This window comes from Anoplopoma fimbria, chromosome 16 (assembly GCF_027596085.1).
Source record: "Anoplopoma fimbria isolate UVic2021 breed Golden Eagle Sablefish chromosome 16, Afim_UVic_2022, whole genome shotgun sequence".
NCBI classification, from domain to species: domain Eukaryota; kingdom Metazoa; phylum Chordata; class Actinopteri; order Perciformes; family Anoplopomatidae; genus Anoplopoma; species Anoplopoma fimbria.
In genome coordinates, this window is record NC_072464.1 from 1,959,578 (window position 1) to 1,983,147 (window position 23,570).

Below are 23,570 nucleotides of genomic sequence, written 5' to 3' on the forward strand. Positions count from 1 at the left end.
TTATGATTATGTTACTTTGTCCAGTTACCTTTGATCCCTTCAAAAGGGGGGACCATGTATATAATTTGTTGTAATTGCTACAGTGTTTACCTGATTTGGATGTAAATACCCTCAAATTAAAGCTGAAAGTCTGCACTCAAAGCACATCTTCATTGTGTCATTTAAAATCCATTGTGGTTGTGTACAGAGCCAAAATGATGAAAATTGTGTCAATGTCCAAATATTTATGGACCTGACTGTATATATATAAATGGAGAGAGATAGAGGGATTTTAATATTAGTGTACTTTTGCATTTTAATGCTTTTTTATTATTATGTTCATGCCAATAAAGCCACTATGAATTTAATTTAAGTTAATTGAGGGGACTTTATATCACATTTGTTTCAAAAATGTCAAGGAAAAGCTATAAAACAGTCTGCTATGCACAGTGCATAGAAATCTACAAACTACTGAGGTTACAGTATGAGTGGGTTTGACAGACATATGATGTCAAAAAGGAGAGGTGGGATTTGAAAACTTCATCCAACCTTTTCAGAACCATTTCAAGTAACACAGCTCAGTGTACAACCACATCCACCACAGTGAGGAGTGTAAACAGTAGATCAGCTGGGGAACTGTGTCTCTTGTTGTAAGTCCTATCCATATATTATCTTCATCTACTGTGCAGCCCAGTTTTCCTTTGTTTTCTTGTTCCTTTGCTTATGGCCTCTTGTTTTCTGCCTTTTGATTAATAATTTAATCATTTTTCTCAAAATGACAGGTGAAATGGCGTTTGAAAATATCACAGAAAACCCTCCAAACCAGAGCAGCTGCGACTTGTTTGTCTACCAGAGGTCTGCCGTGGTGCTGTTCCCTATTTTCTACTCTGTGGTTTTCATTATCAGTGCATGTGGCAACAGCTTGGTCCTCTATGTGATCTGCCAGAGGAAGCAGAAGTTCAACTCCACCTCCGTCTATCTGGTCAACCTCGCGCTGTCTGACACGCTGTTCACACTGGCTCTGCCCGGGCGAATCATTTACTATATCCGCCACTTTGACTGGCCCTTTGGCGACCTCTTCTGCAGACTGACAACGCTCCTCTTCTTTGCAAATACATATGCAGGTAATATTGTTTGCTTCTGTTGCCAAATGTAAAAAACAGTACACAGTAAACTTAAGTTCCAACCTTCATACACTCTAAGTACAGTATATGAAGTGCAGCCCATTTGGTCATGATTCATGAACTCTATCTTTGTTTTTTATCTGTGAAATTAAGTATTAGTTTTGCCATTGTTCTGCATGCGTGAAGCATAAACTGCAATGTGTATCCATCATATTTCCACCAGGTATCGGCTTCATGACCTGCATCAGTCTGGATCGATACCTGGCCATGGTGCATCCACACCGGCTGCAGTGTCTGCGGAGCGTGAGGGTGGTTCGCAGGGTCTCCTGCGTGGTCTGGGCCCTGGTCTCCCTGCAAGTGGCCCCCCTGCTGTTCCGAGGCATGCTGCGCGAGCACCAGGGGAGGCGAACCTGCATGGAGTACTTCAACTTCGAGGGCTCCCGCTTCACGCCTTATCTCCTGCTCCTGGCCTGCACCGTCTCCTTCTGCTGTCCGCTCGCCGTCATCGCCGGCTGCTACGCCAAGATCAACCTGAAGCTGCGAGCCGCAGCCAAGCAGAATTCCGTTACTGGTCGATCGAGGAGGAATCACAGGGTCAACACCATTATTCTCCTCGTCCTCCTCACATTTATCGTGTGCTTCAGCCCTTATCACCTCAACGTAATGCAGTTTATGTCAAGAAAGATACACCACCAGGCAACGTGCGAGGAACTGAGGTCCTTTAAGGCGTCCTTACAAGTAGGACCTGTGCTTGTTCGTTACATTTTTCAAATGATTCCCTGTCAATTTTCCTCCTCATGATCTGTCCTCTCCCTGCAGATCACAGTTTCTCTCATGAACTTCAACTGCTGCTTGGACCCAGTCATCTACTTCTTTGCCATTAAGACCTACAAGAAGCGGGTGCTGAGCCTGTTCAAAGACTATCTGTATACTTCCGGCGCCTCCTCCAAAATGACAGCTGAGAACAGCAGCAGCAACACCTGAAAGAAACCACAGCTCTGCTCACAGGAGATTCAAAACCAGTGTCACAGAGAAGACCTAGTTTAAGATCTATTTTAGTCCCTCTCTCTGTGGAAAAAACTAACAAGTATTTCACTTGAGATATTGTGGTAATTGTGCATGTTGACATGTAGTGGATATCCATTAAAATGCAGGAAACATCAAATTAGCTAAGAAAAAAAAAGTGTTAAGGTGTTGATCACAATGATATTTGTTTGAGAACAATGTGTAGGATTTATTCATCCATATGTATTATGTTTCTCTTTTTACATTATATCTTATTGCTTGTCTTGGTAACATGCTTATGTGATACAGTTTTGTAAAAATGAATTTTGCTTGAATCACTGTAAGGAGGAGCAAATATCCTAACTGTCCTAAATAAGCTTTAAAATGGTTGTGGTTAATAATGCTTTACAACGGCAACTTTCGCTTCCTTTTTGTCTAGAAAAACACATATAATACATAATAATACTAGAAAAGTGGGTGAGTGAGTAATTATTTTATTATTGGACACTGAAGCTGCTAATAAATACATCTGTAATGTGTGCTCTGTTATTGTCTCATATTTCATATTATAGAAGAAATTTGGTTAAGCCAAAATGAGACCATGTCACATCTCTCTCTTTCATACCCACATCTGAGTTCTGTGTGGGAGTGCGTAGATGTGTACCATCACCGCTTCCTCATCCACCTTTCCTGCTCCCCCTCAGAGGCCTCATTCCAGCTGGGTCCCACATCTTGTGGTGGGGCTGCTGTGTGTGTGTGTGTGTGTGTGTGTGTGTGTGTGTGTGTGTGTGTGTGTGTGTGTGTGTGTGTGTGTGTGTGTGTGTGTGTGTGTGTGTGTGTGTGTGTGTGTGTGTGTGTATCATACATATTTTAAGCAGGTGCACGCTCTCGGTTTGTAATGCAGAGTGCCATATTTAAATTTAACCTTTAACATTTCCTGCCTTTTTGGAAATGTAGCCCTGTCATTTCGCATAGAAAGTAATGTAAACAAATTGTGTCAAGAAGGTTTGTATTGGTTTGACTCATTACTGACGTGTATCGATGTGATTGTACATGATCTATTTGTCAAGGCACAGAATACACAAATGAGTATTATAATAAACTATATAAATTATTCTTATAAGGTCTCTGAAAGTGCCAGTGAAAACCCCGGCACAGTAACTGACTTTCAGAGACCCTATAAGAATAATTTATATAATGATCCCAGGGGACAGCCATGACTCCCCAGCGGAACACCATTTTTTTGTTGCTGCCATTACATGGGTTAGACATAGAGCCCCAGAGACAGAGACAAAGGAGACGTCGTCACTTCCTGTTATTCATCACATGAGCTAAAAAGCTGCCATCTTGGATGTCGGCCGTCGCATCGGTCGAGCTGACGGAATGAACGTGAGGCTTCATGCTACCTACATACTTTACCTAAGTACTTGAACTACTGGGTTCCAATTGTACAAAGCGAAATTAGCAGCATTCGTATAATATTATGCTTCTCACGTTGCAGGCGGTAATATCTCAGTGAGCATCTTTCCGTTGAAAAGATGTTTAAAAAACGACTATGGTCACCGGTGAAAAGACATTAAAAACTGATTCAAGAGTAAATATTTTTTTGTTTAATGATGATTTATTTACAGTTGTCCATCTGAAATATGGCAGACCATCTGTAACCGGCTCCAGAGAGGCTTTGACAACAACATTTAAAGAAGGAAAAAGGAGATTTTTTCGACAATCGTGTAGTTTTAATTTCATTGTAGTATTTAAAGAAATTGTATTTGTGTTAAATTTATGTTGTTGCTCAATAAAAACAAATTAATTGTTGCCTGAATCAGATGGGCTTCTTTGTCCTGGCAGTGGAAACTGTTGATGTGTTACTATGACTTCTTAGTTAGCTAATTGCTACATATTTTACTTTGAGCAGTTTGAGTTTTAAAAGACGTTTAAAATACAGTGATGGTTAATAGACATTCAGAAATGGTTCAAAAGTTAAAGTTTATTCACCAACTATTTGAAGACGTTGATTATTATTATTGCAAATTTTGTTGAAATGCGGTTCAATCAACGTCTTCAAATAGGTGAAGAAACGTTCACTTTTGAACCAATTTTAAACGTTGTTTCCCCCATGGCCATAGTCGTCTTTTTAACCTCTTTTCAACAGAAAGTTGCTCACTGGGACCTGTCAATTGCAAAGTAGCCACCCTCTTAAGCATACTCCGTTTTATGGTCTATTTGTCTCTAAATGGGACCATACATTACTCAATGAACATCATGCTGTATTGAAGAAGACTTTAAACTAGAGATTGAGACCATAAACTCAGGTTCACAATGTTTACTTAGGTGATAAATCAAGAGAGAAGTAGAGTCATTTTCTCCTAGACGTCTATACAATCAGACTGACAACGCCCCCTGACATTGGTTGCCTCCTGATCTGAGTAGCTCTGACGTCATGAACACGTAATGATAACCTCACGGCAATGATAACCTCACAAGAAAGAAGTTCTCTCTCACAGTTTTCAGAACCCAGGGCATGATGGGAAATGGCTGGCTGTCAACTGATCAGACAGCTGATTGGCTTTTGGTTTTGACAACAAACACCATGTTTAGTAGAAAACCCCCTCTTTGTAATTGTTAATATTTAACTTTAGATCATAGACCATTAGTCTCATGTTGCGCAATGAAGGTTTGATCAGGTTCAGCCCCACGTTGTTGATGCACACACTTGATGCTGCTTGTTAGAATACGACATTTGCACTTCCTCACCCTGGATAGTGTCAGTTTGTGGCTTCTCAGCCTGTCATCATCTGCCAGCTGCTTTTTTCTAGCTGTATTCTGCTGCATGGTAGTCTTTGCATCGCCCTCTTCTAGTCGTCTGTGACCCTCCTTGCAGTAGCCCAGAACTGAATCCTGGTTATCCCCAGGTGATATGTGTTTGATTCACTCCACACCATAAACCATTTCTTCGCTGTCCATCTTTATTCCCAGTAGATATATTTACCAGAATGTTACTAAATATACAGATTGCTCGAGAAGTTTATATGGACATCTTAATGCGGTTTTTTTATGCCGAAAAATGATCACTATTTGAATCTGTTCGAGAAGTAACAATACACTTTTTACCACCTCTAAGTCTACTCTTGTTCTAATACCTCAGAAAGGGACAAATTACGGAAAATCACAAAAAGGGAGAACAACTTTTGTTCCAAAAAGTTAGTAATTTAAATGACTTAAAGTTAGCCTTCTTGACTTACTGCTTTTATCAGTAGTAACGTTGTGCATGGCAGTCATCCATCCTGTAGTCTAAGGTTCAGCCCTCTAGGCATTTCTCCATTAGCCCAGCTATTGGAAGCTAACGCTAGCTAGCTTAGCTGTCAACACTTACCGAGAATTCAGCCAACAAGATCCAGCCAAAAGCCTACAGCATCCCAAACCGTCTCTTAGATATAAAGCAAGTCACTCACAAATGTAACTAAATGTGCATTCAATATTGTTTTCACAATAGTTCATAGTGTCCAGCCGGCCAGCCCACAGGCAACTGTTTTGATGTGAAAGACTGTCATGGCTGCAGTCAAACAGTATGCATTCTGGTTTTATTTCAGTGTTTGGTATTGTATCTAAAGAAGACATCTGATAGTATAATTTTCTATTTGATACATCCCATAGAGGGGCAGTTCAGGTCTGAATTGTTAATAAATGGTGCAATTTCATCACATCAAATTTTTGTTGTGGTTGTAAAAAGAAGTCTGATTGTATAGAAGTCAGCTTCATACAATACAATGTTCTGTGCTTTTGTTTTCTCTTCATTTTAATTCGATTCAACAAGGAGTAAAATATTTTTATTATTTTAGATTTTTGTGCATATTAAGTACGGTTTCTAATCAACATTCATCACTTTCTAAATGACAACCATGGACTTGCAATCATTTGTATCTGTTTAAATTCAGTGTAGTAAGTCAAAGAGCTGTTGTCTGCAATGCTGTTTTGAAATCATTTGAAGGGGAAACTGATGGAGCAGTAAAGACATTGCTGCCATCCTGTGACGAAGTTACAGCACAACTCTTAGTGTATTCTAAACAGGTTTCAAGTGCAAATCTTTGACCTATTCTGTTCCTGTTTAAGCAACCATAAGTGAGCTAAACATCAACGGCTGCAGTACTCGTTTCTTGCCAGAAGAGGGCACTGTGTGTCTAAGAAGAGGTGCCTGGTTTTGGAGGATTATGACTTAGAATGACACGTTTTGTGCATAGAGGAGAAAATGATATTTTTGAACATTTGATACTTTAAATGTACTCCAAATTCTAGCTGCCAAAATTGCTGTCGTGCTCATTATTCAAAGCAAAATATGAGATGATAAATAGACAAACAACAAATAGTTTGAGCAGCATTGGTGGCCTTTAGAGCGAGCCAAATATTGCATCATGTCCTCTGCTTTAACAGGAGCTAGTTCCAACTGATTCTCAGTAAAGAGGTAACTGCAGTCACATGACTTCTAGAGTGCAGTTGCCAGGTGTAAGGACAGTGTTTTTTTACATCTGTTTAAGATGAACCCCCTCAGCTCTTTTAACCCTTATAGGGGATGGTTTTTTTAGGCATTGGAGGCTTTGTATAAAGAGGGCATCAATGTCAATGTCACAGTTCTTTAACTCAGCCATGAATATGGTTTTATTATAAATAAAATGTGCAGATTCAACACATCATGAGTCACTTTCCTACACATGCTGACCTTTCTGCACAAATCATGCATGATTCTGGAAGAATTTTGGTCCAAATTTAAATTCTGCTGCAGTGAAATTTGATGGTCATAAAACTATATAAACACACCGTAGTGTTGGTAACTTGTTTCAATAGATAACAAACTTTTGTAGCTTTCTGATAATCAAATGTCAAATAGAACCAAGTTCTGTAAAATGTCACAAGTTGGCATTTTGATGTGAATTTTGTTGCCCAACCAAAGTTTTGTTTTTTTCTCTCTCTGAACAGCCACAGCCAAGTTTCCTGTACAACTGTTGCAATCTTATCTCAACCACGTGTTAAACAACAGGAGAGAGGCCCGCTATCACACTACAGACACTTCATATTTATCACCATATGGAACATGGAACTTTGTACCATGTCTGACACTAGTGCTACTTTCAAACTTTAAAAGTGTACTGTATATCATTTTAATGTTTATATTTTTGGTTACGTAGTCTGCCGTTTAAATGATCAGCTTATTGTAAGAGCCACATATTGTCATCTTGGTACCAGAGAGCAAAACCTTGCTGAGATTTATTCTCTCCAGTCAGCAGTGAGATCAAACATGGAATATTGATACAAGCTGTAAAATTATATAGAGTGACAGGATTATAAAATAACCTGTAATTACATACATTACATTACAGTCATTTAGCAGACGCTTTTGTCCAAAGCGACTTACAGGAAGTGTATTCAACATAGGTATTCAAGAGAACTACTAGTCACCAGAAGTTATAAGTGCATCTCCTTTCTTAAACAAGCATCTTAAAGCATAAACCAGAGCAAAAGTATAGTGCAGAGGCAAATTACTACGAAAACAATAATTGCAACAGACTAATACGAATACAATAAGTGCTACAAACTAATACGAATAGGATAAGTGCAGTAAACGAATACGAATACAATAAGTGCAGCGAACTGACACGAATACAGTGAGTGCAACAACTAATACGAATACAATAAGTGCTACATAGAAGAAAAGAACCAGTAGTGTATGATAGGTGTATACTAAAGCACTATATTACAGCACTTTTGTTAGGTTCATCGTCCTCCAAGACACATATCCATTAGAGAATATATGGCAGATAACTTATATTTCAACAGATACGGCTCGAGAGGATTTCCTTTTTAGAAGTTTTTTGTCTCGCAACTTCCTTTATTATGCACAGGATGTACAGAAAACTGATTCCTATCAAATGCTCTGAGAAGTCTGCCAATTTTTCACAGTTTCTGCACATTTTTATATTATCTTTTATTTGTAAAGATCGTCATCATTGTTTTACATCTTCATTTGAGAACAAGATCCCAATTTCAACAAGAACCGAGTGTAAAGACGCCGTAAGTGCCATTCCTTTGCTTTCAGCCCCATTGTCCTCTATGAATAGCCATGGCAGAGCACCATGTCTGCCGTCTGTCAACGATGGGTGTGATCAGGCCGTCTGATGCCCAGTGAGTCAGAACCACAAGGCGAGGCCATGAGGAAGTCAGGCTGCTTCCTCTGCCTCGCCGCCGGACTTGTTTTGAACAAAGGCAGGTTGTGGTCAATAAAAAACAAAAACGATATGTTTCTTGTATATCATTTTTTTTGTCAAACAGCATTCAACTATAAGCATTGTTCTTCACATTCTTAATAATTTGATGTATAACTTTTTTGTATTTCTCTTGATTACTGCAGTACTCAGAATGGCGGGAGAAATTCAAAGGTGTCAAAACCACAGGACAGCAGTTTGTATGAAGTAAATGCTTAGCAACCGGTGATACAGATACTCAGAGCAAAACCTTTTACCTAATAACACATTTATTCTGCTCATTTTCTTCCATGTAATAAATCAAGCATGACCACATCTTACATTTCAAATGGTCTCTGATGTCTCACTCGAAAGTGTCTTTGTGTTTTGACTGTATGCTGTTATACACCTACATCTAAAACCATTGCATTTTAGCTGTTTGCTTTTTAGACTCTGTGGCATCGATGTGCTCTAACCACAGGAAGTGACTGGTGATATAGGGCAGAAAAATCTCACCACACCTGTAATCAGTACTGGCATAATCTGACATATGGTGCCTTAAAGCAAATAGTCAATTATTGAATGGCTTCTGAAAGAAAATCGTCATCTGGCGTGAATTGAGTCACGAGCGTGGCTTATCTTTTTTGAAAGTCATTCTGAGCTCAAAACATCAAAACAAAGGTGCTTCTGGAGCAAAGGGGAAGTTCCTCATTTCTATGCCACTCATTTGTATAGAACCAAAAGGCAAATTCTGAAAAAAGAGGCTAAATTTAAAATTGGGAATATAGGAGAGAATTGTGATGTGTTTGTTGTGCAACTTCTGTGAATTAGTCTTAGTATTAGTACGAGTGTCTTAATAAAAATGCAACAATCTAGGGTGATTTCATCTGTGCAGCTGAAGCCACATCCTCCAAAGAGAACACACACACACACACAGCACGCTGTATGAAACCTAGATTTTCCTTTCCCAAAATATGTCAGACATACACAGATGGCTCAACCCTCCCCCAGCTTTATTGATCAATAAAGGCCAAATGACATATTACACACGTCAGTGTAGTGTCACATGATTTGTTTTTTGGTCGCAATCAGTAAGTGTTTCAATAGTGTGTGCTGAGAGAAAGAACATTTGAAAGGTTTAGCAAAAGTGAGAGGCGGAGAGATAGGCACACACGTTGGCAGATAGAGAGAGAGAGAGAGAGAGAGAGAGAGAGAGAGAGAGAGAGAGCTACAACAGGATATTTTGTCACTATGGTTACTGGCAGTAGATCTTAATTTCTGTATGTCATGCTGCTCTCATTCACGAGTTTGCTGTAGTGCTGTAGTGCTGTCAGGACAGCCCTTATAGTCGAGATTAGCTTTGCACAAGAAGTGCCATGTCTTTTGGATCCATGTGACTTAAAGCAAAGGGAAAACATATTCCATCTGTGAGGTAGGTTCCCTTTTAAAAACTATTGTTTTTTATCGTTCCTGGTGACATGACCCCGCGTGTGAAGTGAACATGGGTAATACATACAGCTGTGTCAGTTTGCAGTTTGGCTTCGTAATGGATTTATGCTGTGATAGATGTTGTATTGTACTGTAGAGTCAGATATCTACTATATGAAACCAAATGGAAAAATCATCACACTTTTAAAAACTAAATCCTTTGTACTTTAAACATAACTAATATTGGCTTATGAAAGGAAATTCACTGCTAAAAATACACATTTACACCAGACTGAAAGCAATCAATCAGAGTTACGACACCCACGTTTAAGAGGCAAACCACTTTCACAACAGCTCGAGTGTTATTGGAAAAGAGCATATTCTTGACAAAAAACAATACAGTACATTTTTAGATTGCTAAATGTATGTATATCCCTTCATTCTGATAAGAAAGGCATTTTAGAAATAGTGAGTTTTTTCTTCAATTGTGCTAATGAGCCAGGAAGCGTGTTTCTCTACTGCATCATGTGCTCCAGCAGAGCGGGTTATCATTTTGGCTTCAACAATATGACTTTCAAACGGCCTGCCATTCTAAGGCAGAGCACCCCTGGGGAAGTCGACTTCCTCATAGACAAAGCCGTCCCTTTTTTTTAATGGAGACTTAGTGTAAGTGTGCTGCAGCTGTATTCAGAATCCGAGTAATGCCCTGTTATTGTTCACAGACTTCCTTCATGTCACTTTTAGCTGCAAACGGCATCAAAACAACTGGTAGGTCCTGTGAGTCAGCCAGTGGAGGACGGTTATTGTATCTTTAAATCCTTTATTCTCATCAACATGTTGGAAATGTACTCACAATGATCTCATTTATGCTTTGACCTTCAAATGATAAGCTGTGTCTTTATGTCAAACTACAAACAGAACAGATGCCTTTAAGCTTCAGTCAGACACCAGAGAAAACCACATCTGAATTGTACCCTGCTTTGTTTTTTTTGTTTAACTTGAACTTTCAACTTTTGTTTAAGAAATGTGAAGGCTTGATTATGCAAAGTGTTGGTGAGGGAAAAAGAGTAGTTTGTGAGTGTGCTGGGCTGTTCTCGAAAAGCACCACAAGGTGGCACCCCACACCACATAAAAAAGCATTTCTATTTCACAGGACACTTTGTGAGGCACACTGGTGACATGTGAGTCGAATGTGTTGTACTTCTAGTCCACTTCTCCTTCCCTTTATTCTATGTTCTTTCATTTATTATCATATGCCGTGCTGTGGAACCAAATATCCTTTGGGCACAAAATAAAGTTGAAAGTTGAAGTTGAAGTCAGATTTTACTAATTTGAAATATGGTGAAATTATCAAAAGGATGTTTTGTTTTGTTTTTAACATCATTTTATAATCCATTACACTTCTATGACTACAGGCAGAGACTGCCAGGGGATGTTCTTTAATGAAACTGCCAGGAGTAATGGCAAATACTGTAACTTCCTTTTTGAAAGCAAGATCTCAAAAGAGTTTCATTTCAACATATGCACAGACAGTGTTTCATTGCTTTTCTGTTCATATTGACTTGGTTTTGTTTCCTTTAAATACACAAAAAAAAAAGCGCAATGAAATTAAATGTCTCACATTTTATTTTCCCTTTTCTTTGCAGCTACTAGTTCCAAAAATATCAAGATGGGTTCTACTGCTGCGCCTGTGAACGTCGCCTTCCCATCCCCCAACAATTACTCTAACAAGACCACCTGTGACACCCTGTACGCCCACCGGGACTACGCCAGGGTGCTCATGCCTCTTTTCTACTGCATCGTGTTCCTGGTGGGGCTGCTCGGGAACAGCCTCGCTCTCCATGTCATCCGTCCCAATCTGAAGAAGATGAACTCCACCACCTTGTACTCCCTCAACCTGGTCATCTCCGACATCCTCTTCACTCTCTCCCTGCCCGTGAGGATAGTCTACTATGCTCTTGGCTTCCACTGGCCTCTTGGTGAGGTGCTGTGTAAGATCTCGGGACTCATCTTCTACATCAACACCTACGCCGGTGTCAACTTCATGACCTGCCTCAGCGTGGACCGCTTCATCGCCGTGGTCCTGCCTCTGCAGTTTGCGCGATTCAGGAAGGTCAGCAACGTGCGCTACATCTGCGTCGGAGTGTGGCTGCTGGTCCTGGCGCAGACGCTTCCCCTAGTTGGCATGCCGATGACCAACCTGGAACCAGACGGTTCCATCACCTGCATGGAGTACCCAAACTTTGAGAAGGTTGACCACGTTGCCACCATACTGATAGGCGCCGTCTTCCTGGGTTATGTCCTGCCCGTGGTGACCATCCTCGTGTGCTACTCGGTCCTGTGCTCCAAACTGCACTTCTCAGCCAAAAGCAACCATCTGACGGAAAAGTCCGGCCGGAGCCGCAAGGCCATCGGTGTGATCTGCTGCGTGTCCCTGGTGTTTATCGTCTGCTTCAGCCCCTATCACATCGACATCCTGCAGTACATGATCCGCAAGCTGGTGTCGAGCCCCGACTGCGCCGATCTCACGGCCTTCCAGGTGTCGCTGCACATCACCGTGTGCCTGATGAACCTCAACTCCTGTTTGGATCCCTTCATCTATTTCTTTGCCTGCAAGGGCTACAAGAGGAAACTCCGAAAGCTGCTGAAGCTGCAAGTCAGCATGTCCTTCTCCAGTGCTGTGAGGACGTCACCCGAAGGCTCTTCCAAGGATATTATAGACGGCAACAAGATCCAACTCAACAGTTCAACAGTAGGCTACGCCAGCGAGAGACTCACAGAGAGGAGATTTATTCAGCCAGATAAATGAAAGAACTGAGAGTTAAACAAGAAAAGAGGACCTTTTCCGCTTGAGGCCTACTTTAATCAAGACCAGTCAAATAGATCGAACAAATCATCTTGAACATTAAAATGGACGCGCTTATGCCATCTACATAAGGAAAGTATTTTTTTTTTAAGAACATCAACAGACCGACAGTATGGAAATCCAGAATTGCTGTGTTTACATATTTTCTTATTAGTATTTGTGAATTTCTCAGGAAAGCAGAGGCTACTGCAGCAAGTAAAGCAATTAAGAAAAGAGTATAGTCTCCTACCTGGAAAGACTTGAGCGCTGATGAGGAAGCGCATGAAGCAGAACATGTCGGAGATGGACAGTCGAGTTGACATCAAGTCAAACCCACATTCAAATTCCTATGGGCTTGTAATGTAGTGAAAGCTTAGGTTATGTGCAGTGTGTGAAGAGTGAAGCAGTATACTCACATGACAAACGTTTGAAAGCGGAAGTGTAATATTTGCAACCGGACAATGACCTCAGCGTTACTTTTATGAACTGATGTGATCCGGTAGATGTAGACATGAGTTTCCGTCCAAAACAAAATCAGACTCACAATCTCAGGTTTCAGTTCAGCACATTGTAATACCTCAGGAAAGTGTTCAGTCATTATTTAAACTGCCTGCCAACTGAATTAACCTTAATTGGTGGGAAAAGCACCACATATATCTCTGTTTTAACATTAATTTCCTTGTTATAAAAATGGGTCTGGTTTATGTCATGTAATTTAAAGGGGCCCCGCTGAGTTTTCTTGTAAACATACAGAAGTTATGTTTACCTGCAGTGCTATTCACCATAACGCAATGTGTGTATTCTTGAGGTCTAACAAATGTGTTAAGTGCATTTCATTCCTCATTAAACATTTGCTGAGCCAATTGTTTACATCCATGTGTACTAGCTTGGAGTCTTCTTTGCTGGTGCACAGCTGCATATTTTTGTATTTTACTGCAACCTGTTGACCAGTGGAATAATTCGACACCATTGGTAGGACTGTGAGTGCACGAGATGAAAACAGAGAATTTACCTTGAAACCCCACCCGCTGCACTTAAAGGGAACTTGCTTGTTCGATCTGACTTATCGGTGAAAATATTTTTACAGACACATCATTAGTGTTCACAAGAACCATTTCTACAATTCCCAGAATTCACTAAGAAGGCCATTTAATGATATCAGGTGGGTCAAAAAAAGGGAGTTCCTCAAGGATCCATTTTGGGGCCTTTGCTAATTTAATTTTAATTCTACTGATGCCACCAAAAATGTACATACCTTAATAACATTTTTAAAACATGGCAGGTGTAGTTACATTTTCATTATTCCTACATGTTATTCCTATGGACGAAGACAAAAATGCAAAGCAAAATTATTAGTGAATATGAACAACTCTCTCTCTCTCTTAGATGACACTGAGAGCATGCAGAAGAATGTTCTGAGTATCTGGTACATTTTCTCTTTCAAAACTGACTCATTTGGGTATAAAGAAGTAAACAACACAAAATGAGTCTCTTATTCATTGTCTATGGAGTAGCTCCACACTTAATACCTGATAACATCACAAGTTTTGGGGAATTCCTTCTTTGGTTTCCGGCTCTGAGAGAGGAGCTCATGTTCACAAGTATTTATTGAAACGTCCTCGGCCATTGAAATAACATATTGGAATTCTTCATTTAGGCGGTGCTACCCTTTAAAAATGTACTATAGTATAACTTAAATGTATGATAATAAGTTCACACTCTTGGTCCTAATTACTTATATAATATACAAAAAGCTATTAGGGGCCGGTATAAACAAAACCTTGATATTGAATGTTTCTGCCAACATTTTCTCAAATTAACTGCTTGTATCTCTCTACAATACAACCAAGCAACTAAAGTATGTTTAAAGTGTAGTTAAGTTTTTGGATGTAGATCATGGTAATGGCAAATAACTAACTAAGGTTAGGCAACTAAAACAGCTGGTTTGGGGTTAAGGGACAGTATGTGGTTTCGGTTTTGAAAAGACAACTTGTTGGTCTGTAGCAGAATGCCAAACCATCTCTAGCATGTGAGTCCTGATAGGTTAGAAGTCTTTTCAACACCTTCACCTTTACTTAACACTTATGCACAGAAAGGCCACGCTGCTTCCTGCACTGTACGTTGGCAGCAGATGCAAATCATGCAGTGCAGTGATATGAACATAGTTCATGGGGAACGTGTCAGCTAGTAAAACATCCCATCCTAACCAGTCCTCCACAGTGAAAAGGAAGCTCAATAAGTATGATGTACAGTAAAATCAGTAACACATACTGTAGATCTACATATAGCATTAGATGTGGCTGGTGCATATGCTGATTCATCTGTGATTTTTCCTAAATAGATGATATAGTTTTATATTGTGTTGCTGATTTATGTTGTTACTTTTCAATGCTCTTTTTGATGTTGAATTAGTACTTTGGAACAGGTTTGCTCACAGTTCTGGATTTTGAGGCGGCATTTATAGACATAACACAGCCCACTCGTTTTGCTCTTAGTTTCATTACAGGTGCTCACACTCATACATCCGCAAGGCCTCAACAACAGATGGCACGGAAACAAGACACAGGTGAAGACCGAGTTCAGCAGAGTTAATTTCATCACGCTGATGGTAAAGCTCGACAAACAGCAAAGCTTCCAACGAAACCACAGAGAAATACGGCCGTTTACTCTGAGCAAAACACAGTTTAGCACCTCTGCTTGTTGTGGAAACATGAGCACAATGCTGCTGTGACACCACAGTACAATACTGGTGTAAGGATCTGTTTTGATAATCAATTAATCAAAGTAATTAAAGCAAAAATGCCAAACATTACCTAGTTGCAGCTTCTCAATTATGATATTTGCATTAGATTAGATAGATTTAATTAGAATATGTTAGAAATAAGAAGAAAACAAGATTAACAATAAACAGATACAGCAAATTCTAATAAACTTGATATCAAAATAAATAAATAAACATATAAATAAACATATAAATAAATAAACAAACTTTATTTTCCAAAAAAGAATAGGCAAAAGTTAACACTTGTATGGTCGACCCATATTGAGCGTCTGCTGCTTTTCATTATCTTATTAGATAATAAATTAAATATCTTTGGGTTTTTACTGTTGCTTGGACCAAAACAAGAAAATTAGAAAACTTTGGCTTGAAGAAAATGTGATGAATTTCATTATTTTCGAAAGGGTAGTATTATATTTTTATTTGCAATTGTTTTTAGTTTTTTTCATTTTTTTTTCATTTTACTGAGATATGTCCCTTGCTGATACTCTAGCCACTAGCATTGCAATGAACACTGTATTTCACACATATAATTGCCATCTGCTTCATCGCTCCCTTTTCTTCTGTTGCCTGATTTCTTTTGGGGATTAAAGGAAAGCGCTTGTTTTAAAGGGATGGGCTGAAAGCATCGGACAATCTAGAAGCACAATGTATCTATACATCAGAAACATAACCAGAAAATGAAATTTTGAGAACTGAATAACTCTTTCTGCATTTCTTTTGACTTAAAGTCCTTCTCCAAACAAAATAGTAGCTTAATTATTGTCACTTCACTCTGACCTTCATTGTGCAGATTGGTGTATTATCGTGCCGAATTTGACACAATGTTTGCACATTCATCTGCTGAAGGGGGGAAAGTTTCTCTGCCCACTTTAAAACTGAGTTTAAAGGTTCACTTAAGGACTTAGCGGTGTGGTTGCAGATGGTAACCAGCTGAATCTTGGATGGGTCCAACAAACACAGGACTTTCAACCATTAGACTGGTGTTCATGTCCCAAAGTGTTGTTGTGAAGCGACACGTTCGTTACATTTGTCTGAGACCAAACTAAGTGGTTTTGACGCCTAAATCTAACATTCGTTTTTGAAAGCAGTGCTGATTTACACAAAAAAAAAGGAAAATGTTGTGATCTCACTTGTTATGTAGCTTAAATGTTTGCTGAGTCAGTTCCTGATTAATTGCTACTGTTCAAATAATTAATACATTATATTGTACCTCTATAATACTTACTTATTCTCAAACCTCTGGCAACCTCTGTAGTGATTTTCTTCGGCCTCTAGAGGACAGTGTGAAACAGGGTAAAGTGGTGATGGTAACAGGAAGTTAAATGGAATATTATACCAGATCTAAATATCGACAGATGTAACAACAGTATCAATTCATCTTTGTTTGTTTGATATTAAACGAGAATGGCAAAGTATAACACTAAATGATTTAAGAGAAGTGCAAAAAGACAGAAGATAGATACCTGTCAGAATAAATAAACTTATATAGTTATATATATATACAGGCGAATAATAAAGACCAATGATTTATTATGGAGCGGAGGACTCACTGAGGCAGCCGCATGACAAGTATCAAAGAGAGGAAAACATCGCACAGACTGTTGTCATAACAACATATTGCAATGAACACAAAGCGCCATCTGGCATGAGATTTTTTAAGACACATCGAGAGGACAAGCAGAGAGATAGTTATTTCCTGGGAATAAGAATTAGACTGAATGAGCAGCTTCCCGTACCAAAGACCGTGATGAAAATAAAAAATGTAGGGAACATATAAAGTAAGTTCAGCACCCAACACGCACCATCAAAAAACAAAATATGTGATGGATGGACGTGACATATTTGTGGAGGGGCAGACAAGAGGGCACAAAGGAGGAAGCGCAGTGATGTATATCGTGGGAAAGCTTGATGTACTCTCGATTTCACAAGATGTATAATGAGAATGGAAAGTACCAGTTAGGAGAAGTTTGGGTTGTGCAACGCTGTCTGAGCCAAATGTCCTAATTCAAAGTTGTCACCAGCTAACACACACACACACACACACACACACACACACACACACACACACACACACACACACACACACACACACACACACACACACACACACACACACACATTAATCTGTATTCTATCCGGGTCCAGCCTGACCTTGAGCTTTTTCACCTGAGGTACGCGCTTTGCATCCATTAAGTCGACGTGGTGTAAAACCATCTCACAGCATCACCGTGAAGTGTCTATTACCGCCGTCTTATTTCCTGTTTATATGGCAACTGCCTCAACATCCTGTTTTTAATTACTTCTCTCCAGCAGCAGATGCTTCTCACAGCAACCTGCTGTGGATTACTCCCCTGAGAACTAATGTGCTGTGACAGACCCCACTTTTCCAATCAATAACTCGCCCTAAATCTGCCATCTCTCTGCCTGCCAAACATACTCCCACTTCTAATGGCACATCATTTTCTTTAAGGGGGTTGTAATTGCAGACTGTGGAAAAGCTGTAGCCCTTTGTGTTCCGACTACGTGGATACTGTAAAGGAATCTAAAGTACAGAAACTACACTAGACAGGAAGTGGCTGGGGGCTTTTCACCGTTGTTCAGCCCAGCCACCGTTTCCATCGCGTTACCCTTTGAGAAAGAAAGCATTCAACTTCCCTGTTTTTTGGCTGAGCGCTCAGATAAATTGCTTCATAAACCTGTTGGAGCGAGCTTGTCAAGATGTTTGTGTGATTTCCGTGGTGAGTGCCGTCTTTTTATTGTTCAGGCAAGGCTACCTGATCTGTTTGACCTTTCAGACGGACGGGGAAGAAGTCATTTTGGCAGACTTGTTTTATAGTCACTTGATGTGTGTGTGTGTGTGTGTGTTTGTGAGGGAGTTTCTGAACAAACTTATTTGTTTTATTCTACAGTTTAACATAAATTGGCTTTCTGATTTTAAATGATCACCCACACGTTGCGTAGCCAGGGCAGAGGTGTGAAAAAAATGCTTAAATGTCAGACACAGACGCCACGTGATTTCTTATCAAGACAGCATCAACTTCTATAAGAAATATCACTTCCACATTGTTCCCCTTAACCTAAAAAATTACTTAATTTTTTTATTAATGACACATCTAGACAGCAGTGGTCTGTTTCCTGTCTTTTGCAGTGCAGCTGCACGGCATTTAAAAATAGGTATTCAAATTATCAAGCAGCAGGTTGTGCAAACTATAAAACACAGATATGTAATTACGAATATAGACGTGGCCTCTGGCTTTTTCACCTCCTGGTAACACGATTGTTTCACTTCATTTTTCTCTTAAACACAGAACTTTTCACTGCGCTTCTGCTGAAAGAAATCACACTTTTGTTGTGTTTTCTGGTTCAAAAAAGACTTCAAACTTTATGGCTTCATGAGGAATAACTTCTACATAATGTTCAAAAGTAAGTTACATTACCTTGTTTTGCTTTTAAGATCATTTTAAACTTAAAATCTAACAGATTATTATTCCAAACTTTCAATCAGTAATCATGTATTTTTGTAGCTTGTAGTAACTAGCCATCTTAGATTCAATCAATTCCATCATTGTTATGTATGCAGAGACACCACATATGCAGCCAAAATATCACTTTTTCCTCATTAAGACCTTGCTAGTAGCACATGACCTTTCAACATAAGTGAATTAACAGGACTTTGGCTCCCATCATGAAAACAAATTGACTATAAAGAGCAAAAAAAATGATGATACAGGAATTACTCAAGTGAAATGAACACCATTATGTTGCTGTATTCTGTAAGTTTCAGAATGAAGCTGAATCTGAACTCCTCCAACATGTCTGTGGAGTCTGACGCTGTGCGGCCGGAGCAGGGGCCGGTGGAGTACCGCGTCGCAGGCCTGGTCTTCTACTCATTTGTCTTCGCCATAGGGGTCGTGGTCAACATCACCGCTCTGTGGGTGTTTTCTCTCACCACCAAGAAGAAGAACTCGGTCACCGTCTACATGATAAACGTGGCGGTGGTGGACCTCACCTTCATCCTGCTGCTGCCCTTCAGAATGGTTTACCACCACCAGGACTACTGGCCCTTTGGGGACCTTTTCTGCCGGATTAGCGCCGCCCTCACCATCTTCTACCCCTGCATGGCCCTGTGGCTGTTTGCTCTGATCAGCGCTGACCGCTACATGGCCATCGTCCAGCCGAAGCACGTTAAAGAGCTGAGGAACATCCCGAAAGCCGTGGTGGCGAGCCTCGGCGTGTGGCTCATGACCCTGGGCAGCACCCTGCCCGTGCTCTTCTCTGAGGACGATCCCGACCGCGCCTCCAACTTCACCACCTGCATCAAGATGCAGGACATCATCTACATGCGCCACGACAATCCCGTCAACTTCGTGCGACTCATCTTCTTCTTCCTGGTGCCCATATGCATAATGATCGGCTGCTACGTCGTCATCGTGGACAACCTGATCCATGGACGCACCTCCAAGCTCAAACCCAAGGTGAAGCAGAAGTCCATCCGGATCATCATCACGCTGATTGTCCAAGTGCTGGTGTGCTTCGTGCCCTTCCACGTTTGCCTGGTGCTCCGCTTGGTGGGGACAGGCAGGGACGGAGGGTTCAGCACGTGGGCGGTCTTCACCACGTTCCTGATGAACTTGAGCACGGTGTTGGACATCATCCTGTTCTACATCGTGTCCAAGCAGTTCCAGGACAGGGTAATCAGCGTGATCCTGTACAGGAACTATCTGCGGAGCGTGAGGCGGAAGAGCAGGCACACGCACACGGGCAGCATCCGGTCAATGAGCAACCTGACCGGCGCAATGATATGAGACAGCCGTCAGACTGACAAGCTACGCTGATGTAAAGCGTGCACACTTTGGCACAATGTAAAACTGAATGCTTCGCCTTTTAAGTGGTTCGTTACGAGAAAGGTTAAAAAACTCACAATTAATTTCCAAGGTGTGATTTACACTCACAGTATGGGAGTGCTGCTGTTGTTGCAAAAACATCTGTGATTCAGAGCTGATTGACTCACCCATGAGACTTAAGATGTTTTCTGGTGCATCTTTGTGAGTGTCTCCGGCTCAGGTGTAACACATGCAGGCAAAAAATAAAGCTCACAATCGTTAAAAAAAAGAGCCCATGGCGTCTCAGCGTTAGTTATTATGCATGAAGATCAAAACTCTTCTCAGCCACGTCAACCAACAGCTATATAAAGGGCCTGCCTCCACGCTGGGGAGGTGGGTGGGGGGACCAAAAGGAAATGATGATGGGTTCTGAAAAGGTTGCGACTTTAGTTTGGTCGCTGCACCACATCTGCAACTCGCTGCATCGAGGCTTGAATATAACCATTAATGCTGCCTGATGTCACACACATGCTTGACATGCCTCGCCGTATTTGTGAAGTCACAAGACATGATTTTAAACCACAATTAGAGCCGGAAGATGCTGTTAGCTCATCCACCAGGTGATGGCAGCATGGCACAGCTAGACCTTATCTACCTGCCAGAGTACAACAAAACTGTGCTTTCTTTACTTTTGAAGTGGATGGTGCAAGATTTTTTTCTTTTTACTGCATCTTATAACATTTCAACTGGTTTTATAAAATCAAATATTTCAGTCTTGATTCTGTAAAAATTCTTATCCCCGACACCACAGAAAATCGGCTTCCTCAACCGGGAGTCAGACTAAAGTGTGTTGATGGTGCGACGCGAATCATATTGATCAGACGTTAAATGATTCAGACACTTGAAGTGCATTTACAGTAACATCCTCATGAGATGTCGGCGAGGCTATTTACTAGATTTAAAGCAACCGTAACCTTAAAAGAGACAACCTTTTTTTTGCACAGGGATACTTTTAATGTCATGTCTCTGCTGCTCAGTATAAGCACCTCTGTGCAAGATCCTGCAAATTGTTGCCAAGTTATTCCTCAAATGGCAGACGAGTGCTGAAATAGAAGGGTACTGAATGTGTGAAAGACTAACATCTGTGAAGAGACTCATTTGAAATGAAGGAACAGAAACTGACGGCTTTGATAGCGCAAACGTCACTTGTGCAAAGAATTTGAGTTGGTGTTGCCAATTGTTAAAAATAATCGTGTTAGTGTGTCCGTCACACGTACACAGTCTTGACTGGATTAGACAGTGAGTCAGTGTGGCTGAGTAACTATGTAGTGTCTCACTCAATTAGACAGTCAAGGCACCCTGTGGTGTGGCCACATTGCACCGAAGCACTTCTCTGAATGGTTATCTATGGCTGATCAAATGCAAACAGAACTACAAACGTGTAATACTGTGCAATTCAGATTCCCTCAGAAAACCCAGTTAAGTTCTCACAGAGATAAGTTCATAATAATAATAGTGGTTGAAGCATAAACAACACTGGGAGTCCATGTGGTTCTTGGTTGGTTTGTAAAAAAAGAAAATGAAAGAAAATGACCAAGCTAACGGTGAAATAACAAATAATTTACTGCATCCATGTGAGCTCCGCCATTAAATACACATATGATGTAAAAATAGTTTAACATGTTAAGAAAGTCACAGTTTGTCTTAAAACTATCGGAAACCACGTAATTAGAAAGACGTCACACCTAAAAGTCAGGTCTCTTTCTTTTGCTTAACAGCTGTAAAAAATAGTTGCTTGTATGAAACGCGTCAGTTAAGATAATGTTATATTTTTGCGTTGAACTTAGATAAATTAGCTCACTAGCTAGCAAGCCAAGGTAACAACTGTGTTGGTGATGAACATAGTGTGAGACGAGAGATGTAGTTCACTGAGCAGTTTAACACAAGACTAAATCATACTAAGACAAACCTACTACAAACTGAACCTTTCTTGACTTGCTAAATCCTCATTTAAATTGACAAATACCACATTCATGGCACAATTCAAATGGGATCAATAAATATTATGTCTCCATTGTCTACCGTCCATATTTTCAAAAATGATGTTTTACAGTCTGGTATATGGTCCCATCGGGGACAACGGAAGGGGAGGGACTCTGCCTCTCTACAGCCGGGCTAGATTTAAACTGTGTTTAATAAGAGGAGGCAGAATACAAGATTTTCATCTCACATGGAATTCTGGGACCTGCAGTTGATCACACGGTGATAGGTTTATCGGCCGGTTGGACTACAAGTGGATTTATAACCAAAAGGTCAAAGGTCAAATGAAACATCAGAGGGTCGTCTATCTGTCCCACCTGTTAGACATCAAAGGAAAACCAGCCACGCTGCTCACAGCAACTGGCATTTAAAACAATTAAGTTTCCTGTCAAGTCCCTGTGATGAATTATCCGGAAGCTTTACCCGCTGTAATTCTAAATCTTCCCAACAAGTGCCTTTGTTGTAGAGAAATTAATGAAAACAAGATTGTCTTTCATAGGAGCTGATCTAACAGCGCGACAGCCAGCTGCTCTTCTTTGGGAATAAAAACAGTCAGCATTAAACACAGCTCGCACAAAATACTTCTTTTTTTTTTTTTTCCACCACTCGTGTGGAAAACAAATCAGGCGGCGGGCGCAGTGGCCATCTGTTTTGTTATTTGATATGTGTGAATACATGTTGTAATGACTTTGTTTGTGAATCACTCGGCGCGGCAGAACACACGAGAGCTCTCGAAGTGCTGGAGTGTTCAAAGCTAATCATATAATTGGACACAATAGTCGATGACAAATGGAGACGCTTGGAGCCAGCCAGCTGGGGAAGTGAATATGTAATCATTGTAAAATCATATCATTTTTGCATATTTGAAGACAGCTTAATAGAGTTTGCGTGTCAGCACACTATCAAATGATGATCAGAGACAGTGCTGCTGTATTTGTTTTTCTGAATACTGTAGTGCTTTGTTGGAATACTCATCTTTATCGTGATTAAAAGTGTTTCTGGAGAGTTTCTGTCTTTCATGTTCATTTATGTTCTGTGCTATTTAGAAATGTTGAAACAGATAAAAGACAAAAAACCCGTCTTAATAGGACAAAAATAAATATGGTACAGTGAACAGTCTGCACCAGCGTGCTTGTGCACGTGCCAGGAGCTATGTGTAAAGATAGTGGAGAAGCTCCATTATACTAAAAAAATATAAATTACAATTCAAATATGTCCACACACTGAGTCAGCTGTAGTAGCTGAACAGTATGTGTTAGAATTGACAAAGTCAAAACAGTTAGCTAAAATGATACATGGGTGAAACAGAGA

General features: G+C 40.3%; 3 protein-coding genes across 7 annotated transcripts; all 3 read left to right on the forward strand.

The window, feature by feature from the left end:
• Nucleotides 1-584: 584 nt before the first annotated feature.
• Nucleotides 585-2,268, forward strand: si:ch211-184m13.4 (uncharacterized protein LOC798560 homolog). Of its 2 annotated transcripts, XM_054615903.1 has the most exons (4): nucleotides 585-629; nucleotides 762-1,103; nucleotides 1,327-1,841; nucleotides 1,923-2,268. In XM_054615903.1, exons 2-4 carry the CDS (start codon nucleotides 767-769, stop codon nucleotides 2,085-2,087), a joined length of 1,017 nt encoding a protein of 338 aa, XP_054471878.1. In that variant the 5' UTR covers nucleotides 585-629; nucleotides 762-766; the 3' UTR covers nucleotides 2,088-2,268. The 2 variants fall into 2 exon arrangements, with proteins under 2 accessions (XP_054471878.1, XP_054471877.1); XM_054615902.1 differs by lacking the exon at nucleotides 585-629 and having other exon boundaries at nucleotides 755-1,103.
• A 7,274-nt stretch (nucleotides 2,269-9,542) lies between these two features.
• gpr183a (G protein-coupled receptor 183a) lies at nucleotides 9,543-13,504 on the forward strand. The gene is made up of 2 exons (XM_054615465.1): nucleotides 9,543-9,773; nucleotides 11,416-13,504. Exon 2 carries the CDS (start codon nucleotides 11,439-11,441, stop codon nucleotides 12,576-12,578), a length of 1,140 nt encoding a protein of 379 aa, XP_054471440.1. The 5' UTR covers nucleotides 9,543-9,773; nucleotides 11,416-11,438; the 3' UTR covers nucleotides 12,579-13,504.
• Nucleotides 13,505-18,005: 4,501 nt separating this feature from the next.
• Nucleotides 18,006-23,264, forward strand: gpr18 (G protein-coupled receptor 18). 4 transcript variants are annotated; one of them, XM_054615203.1, is made up of 3 exons: nucleotides 18,006-18,134; nucleotides 18,705-18,819; nucleotides 19,175-23,264. In XM_054615203.1, the coding sequence occupies exon 3, from the start codon at nucleotides 19,182-19,184 to the stop codon at nucleotides 20,199-20,201; it is 1,020 nt and encodes a 339-aa protein (XP_054471178.1). In that variant the 5' UTR covers nucleotides 18,006-18,134; nucleotides 18,705-18,819; nucleotides 19,175-19,181; the 3' UTR covers nucleotides 20,202-23,264. The 4 variants fall into 4 exon arrangements, with proteins under 4 accessions (XP_054471178.1, XP_054471179.1, XP_054471181.1 ...); XM_054615204.1 differs by having other exon boundaries at nucleotides 18,006-18,131; XM_054615206.1 differs by lacking the exon at nucleotides 18,705-18,819.
• Nucleotides 23,265-23,570: the final 306 nt, after the last annotated feature.

Bases quoted from the DNA above. Each gene is read 5' to 3' on its own strand.
- gpr18 (XM_054615203.1), top strand. From the start codon at position 19,182: ATGAAGCTGAATCTGAACTCCTCCAACATGTCTGTGGAGTCTGACGCT.
- gpr183a (XM_054615465.1), top strand. From the start codon at position 11,439: ATGGGTTCTACTGCTGCGCCTGTGAACGTCGCCTTCCCATCCCCCAAC.
- si:ch211-184m13.4 (XM_054615902.1), top strand. From the start codon at position 755: ATGACAGGTGAAATGGCGTTTGAAAATATCACAGAAAACCCTCCAAAC. The intron at 1,104-1,326 runs GTAATATTGTTT...TATTTCCACCAG, and splicing joins CTTTGCAAATACATATGCAG to GTATCGGCTTCATGACCTGC. The intron at 1,842-1,922 runs GTAGGACCTGTG...CTCTCCCTGCAG, and splicing joins CCTTTAAGGCGTCCTTACAA to ATCACAGTTTCTCTCATGAA.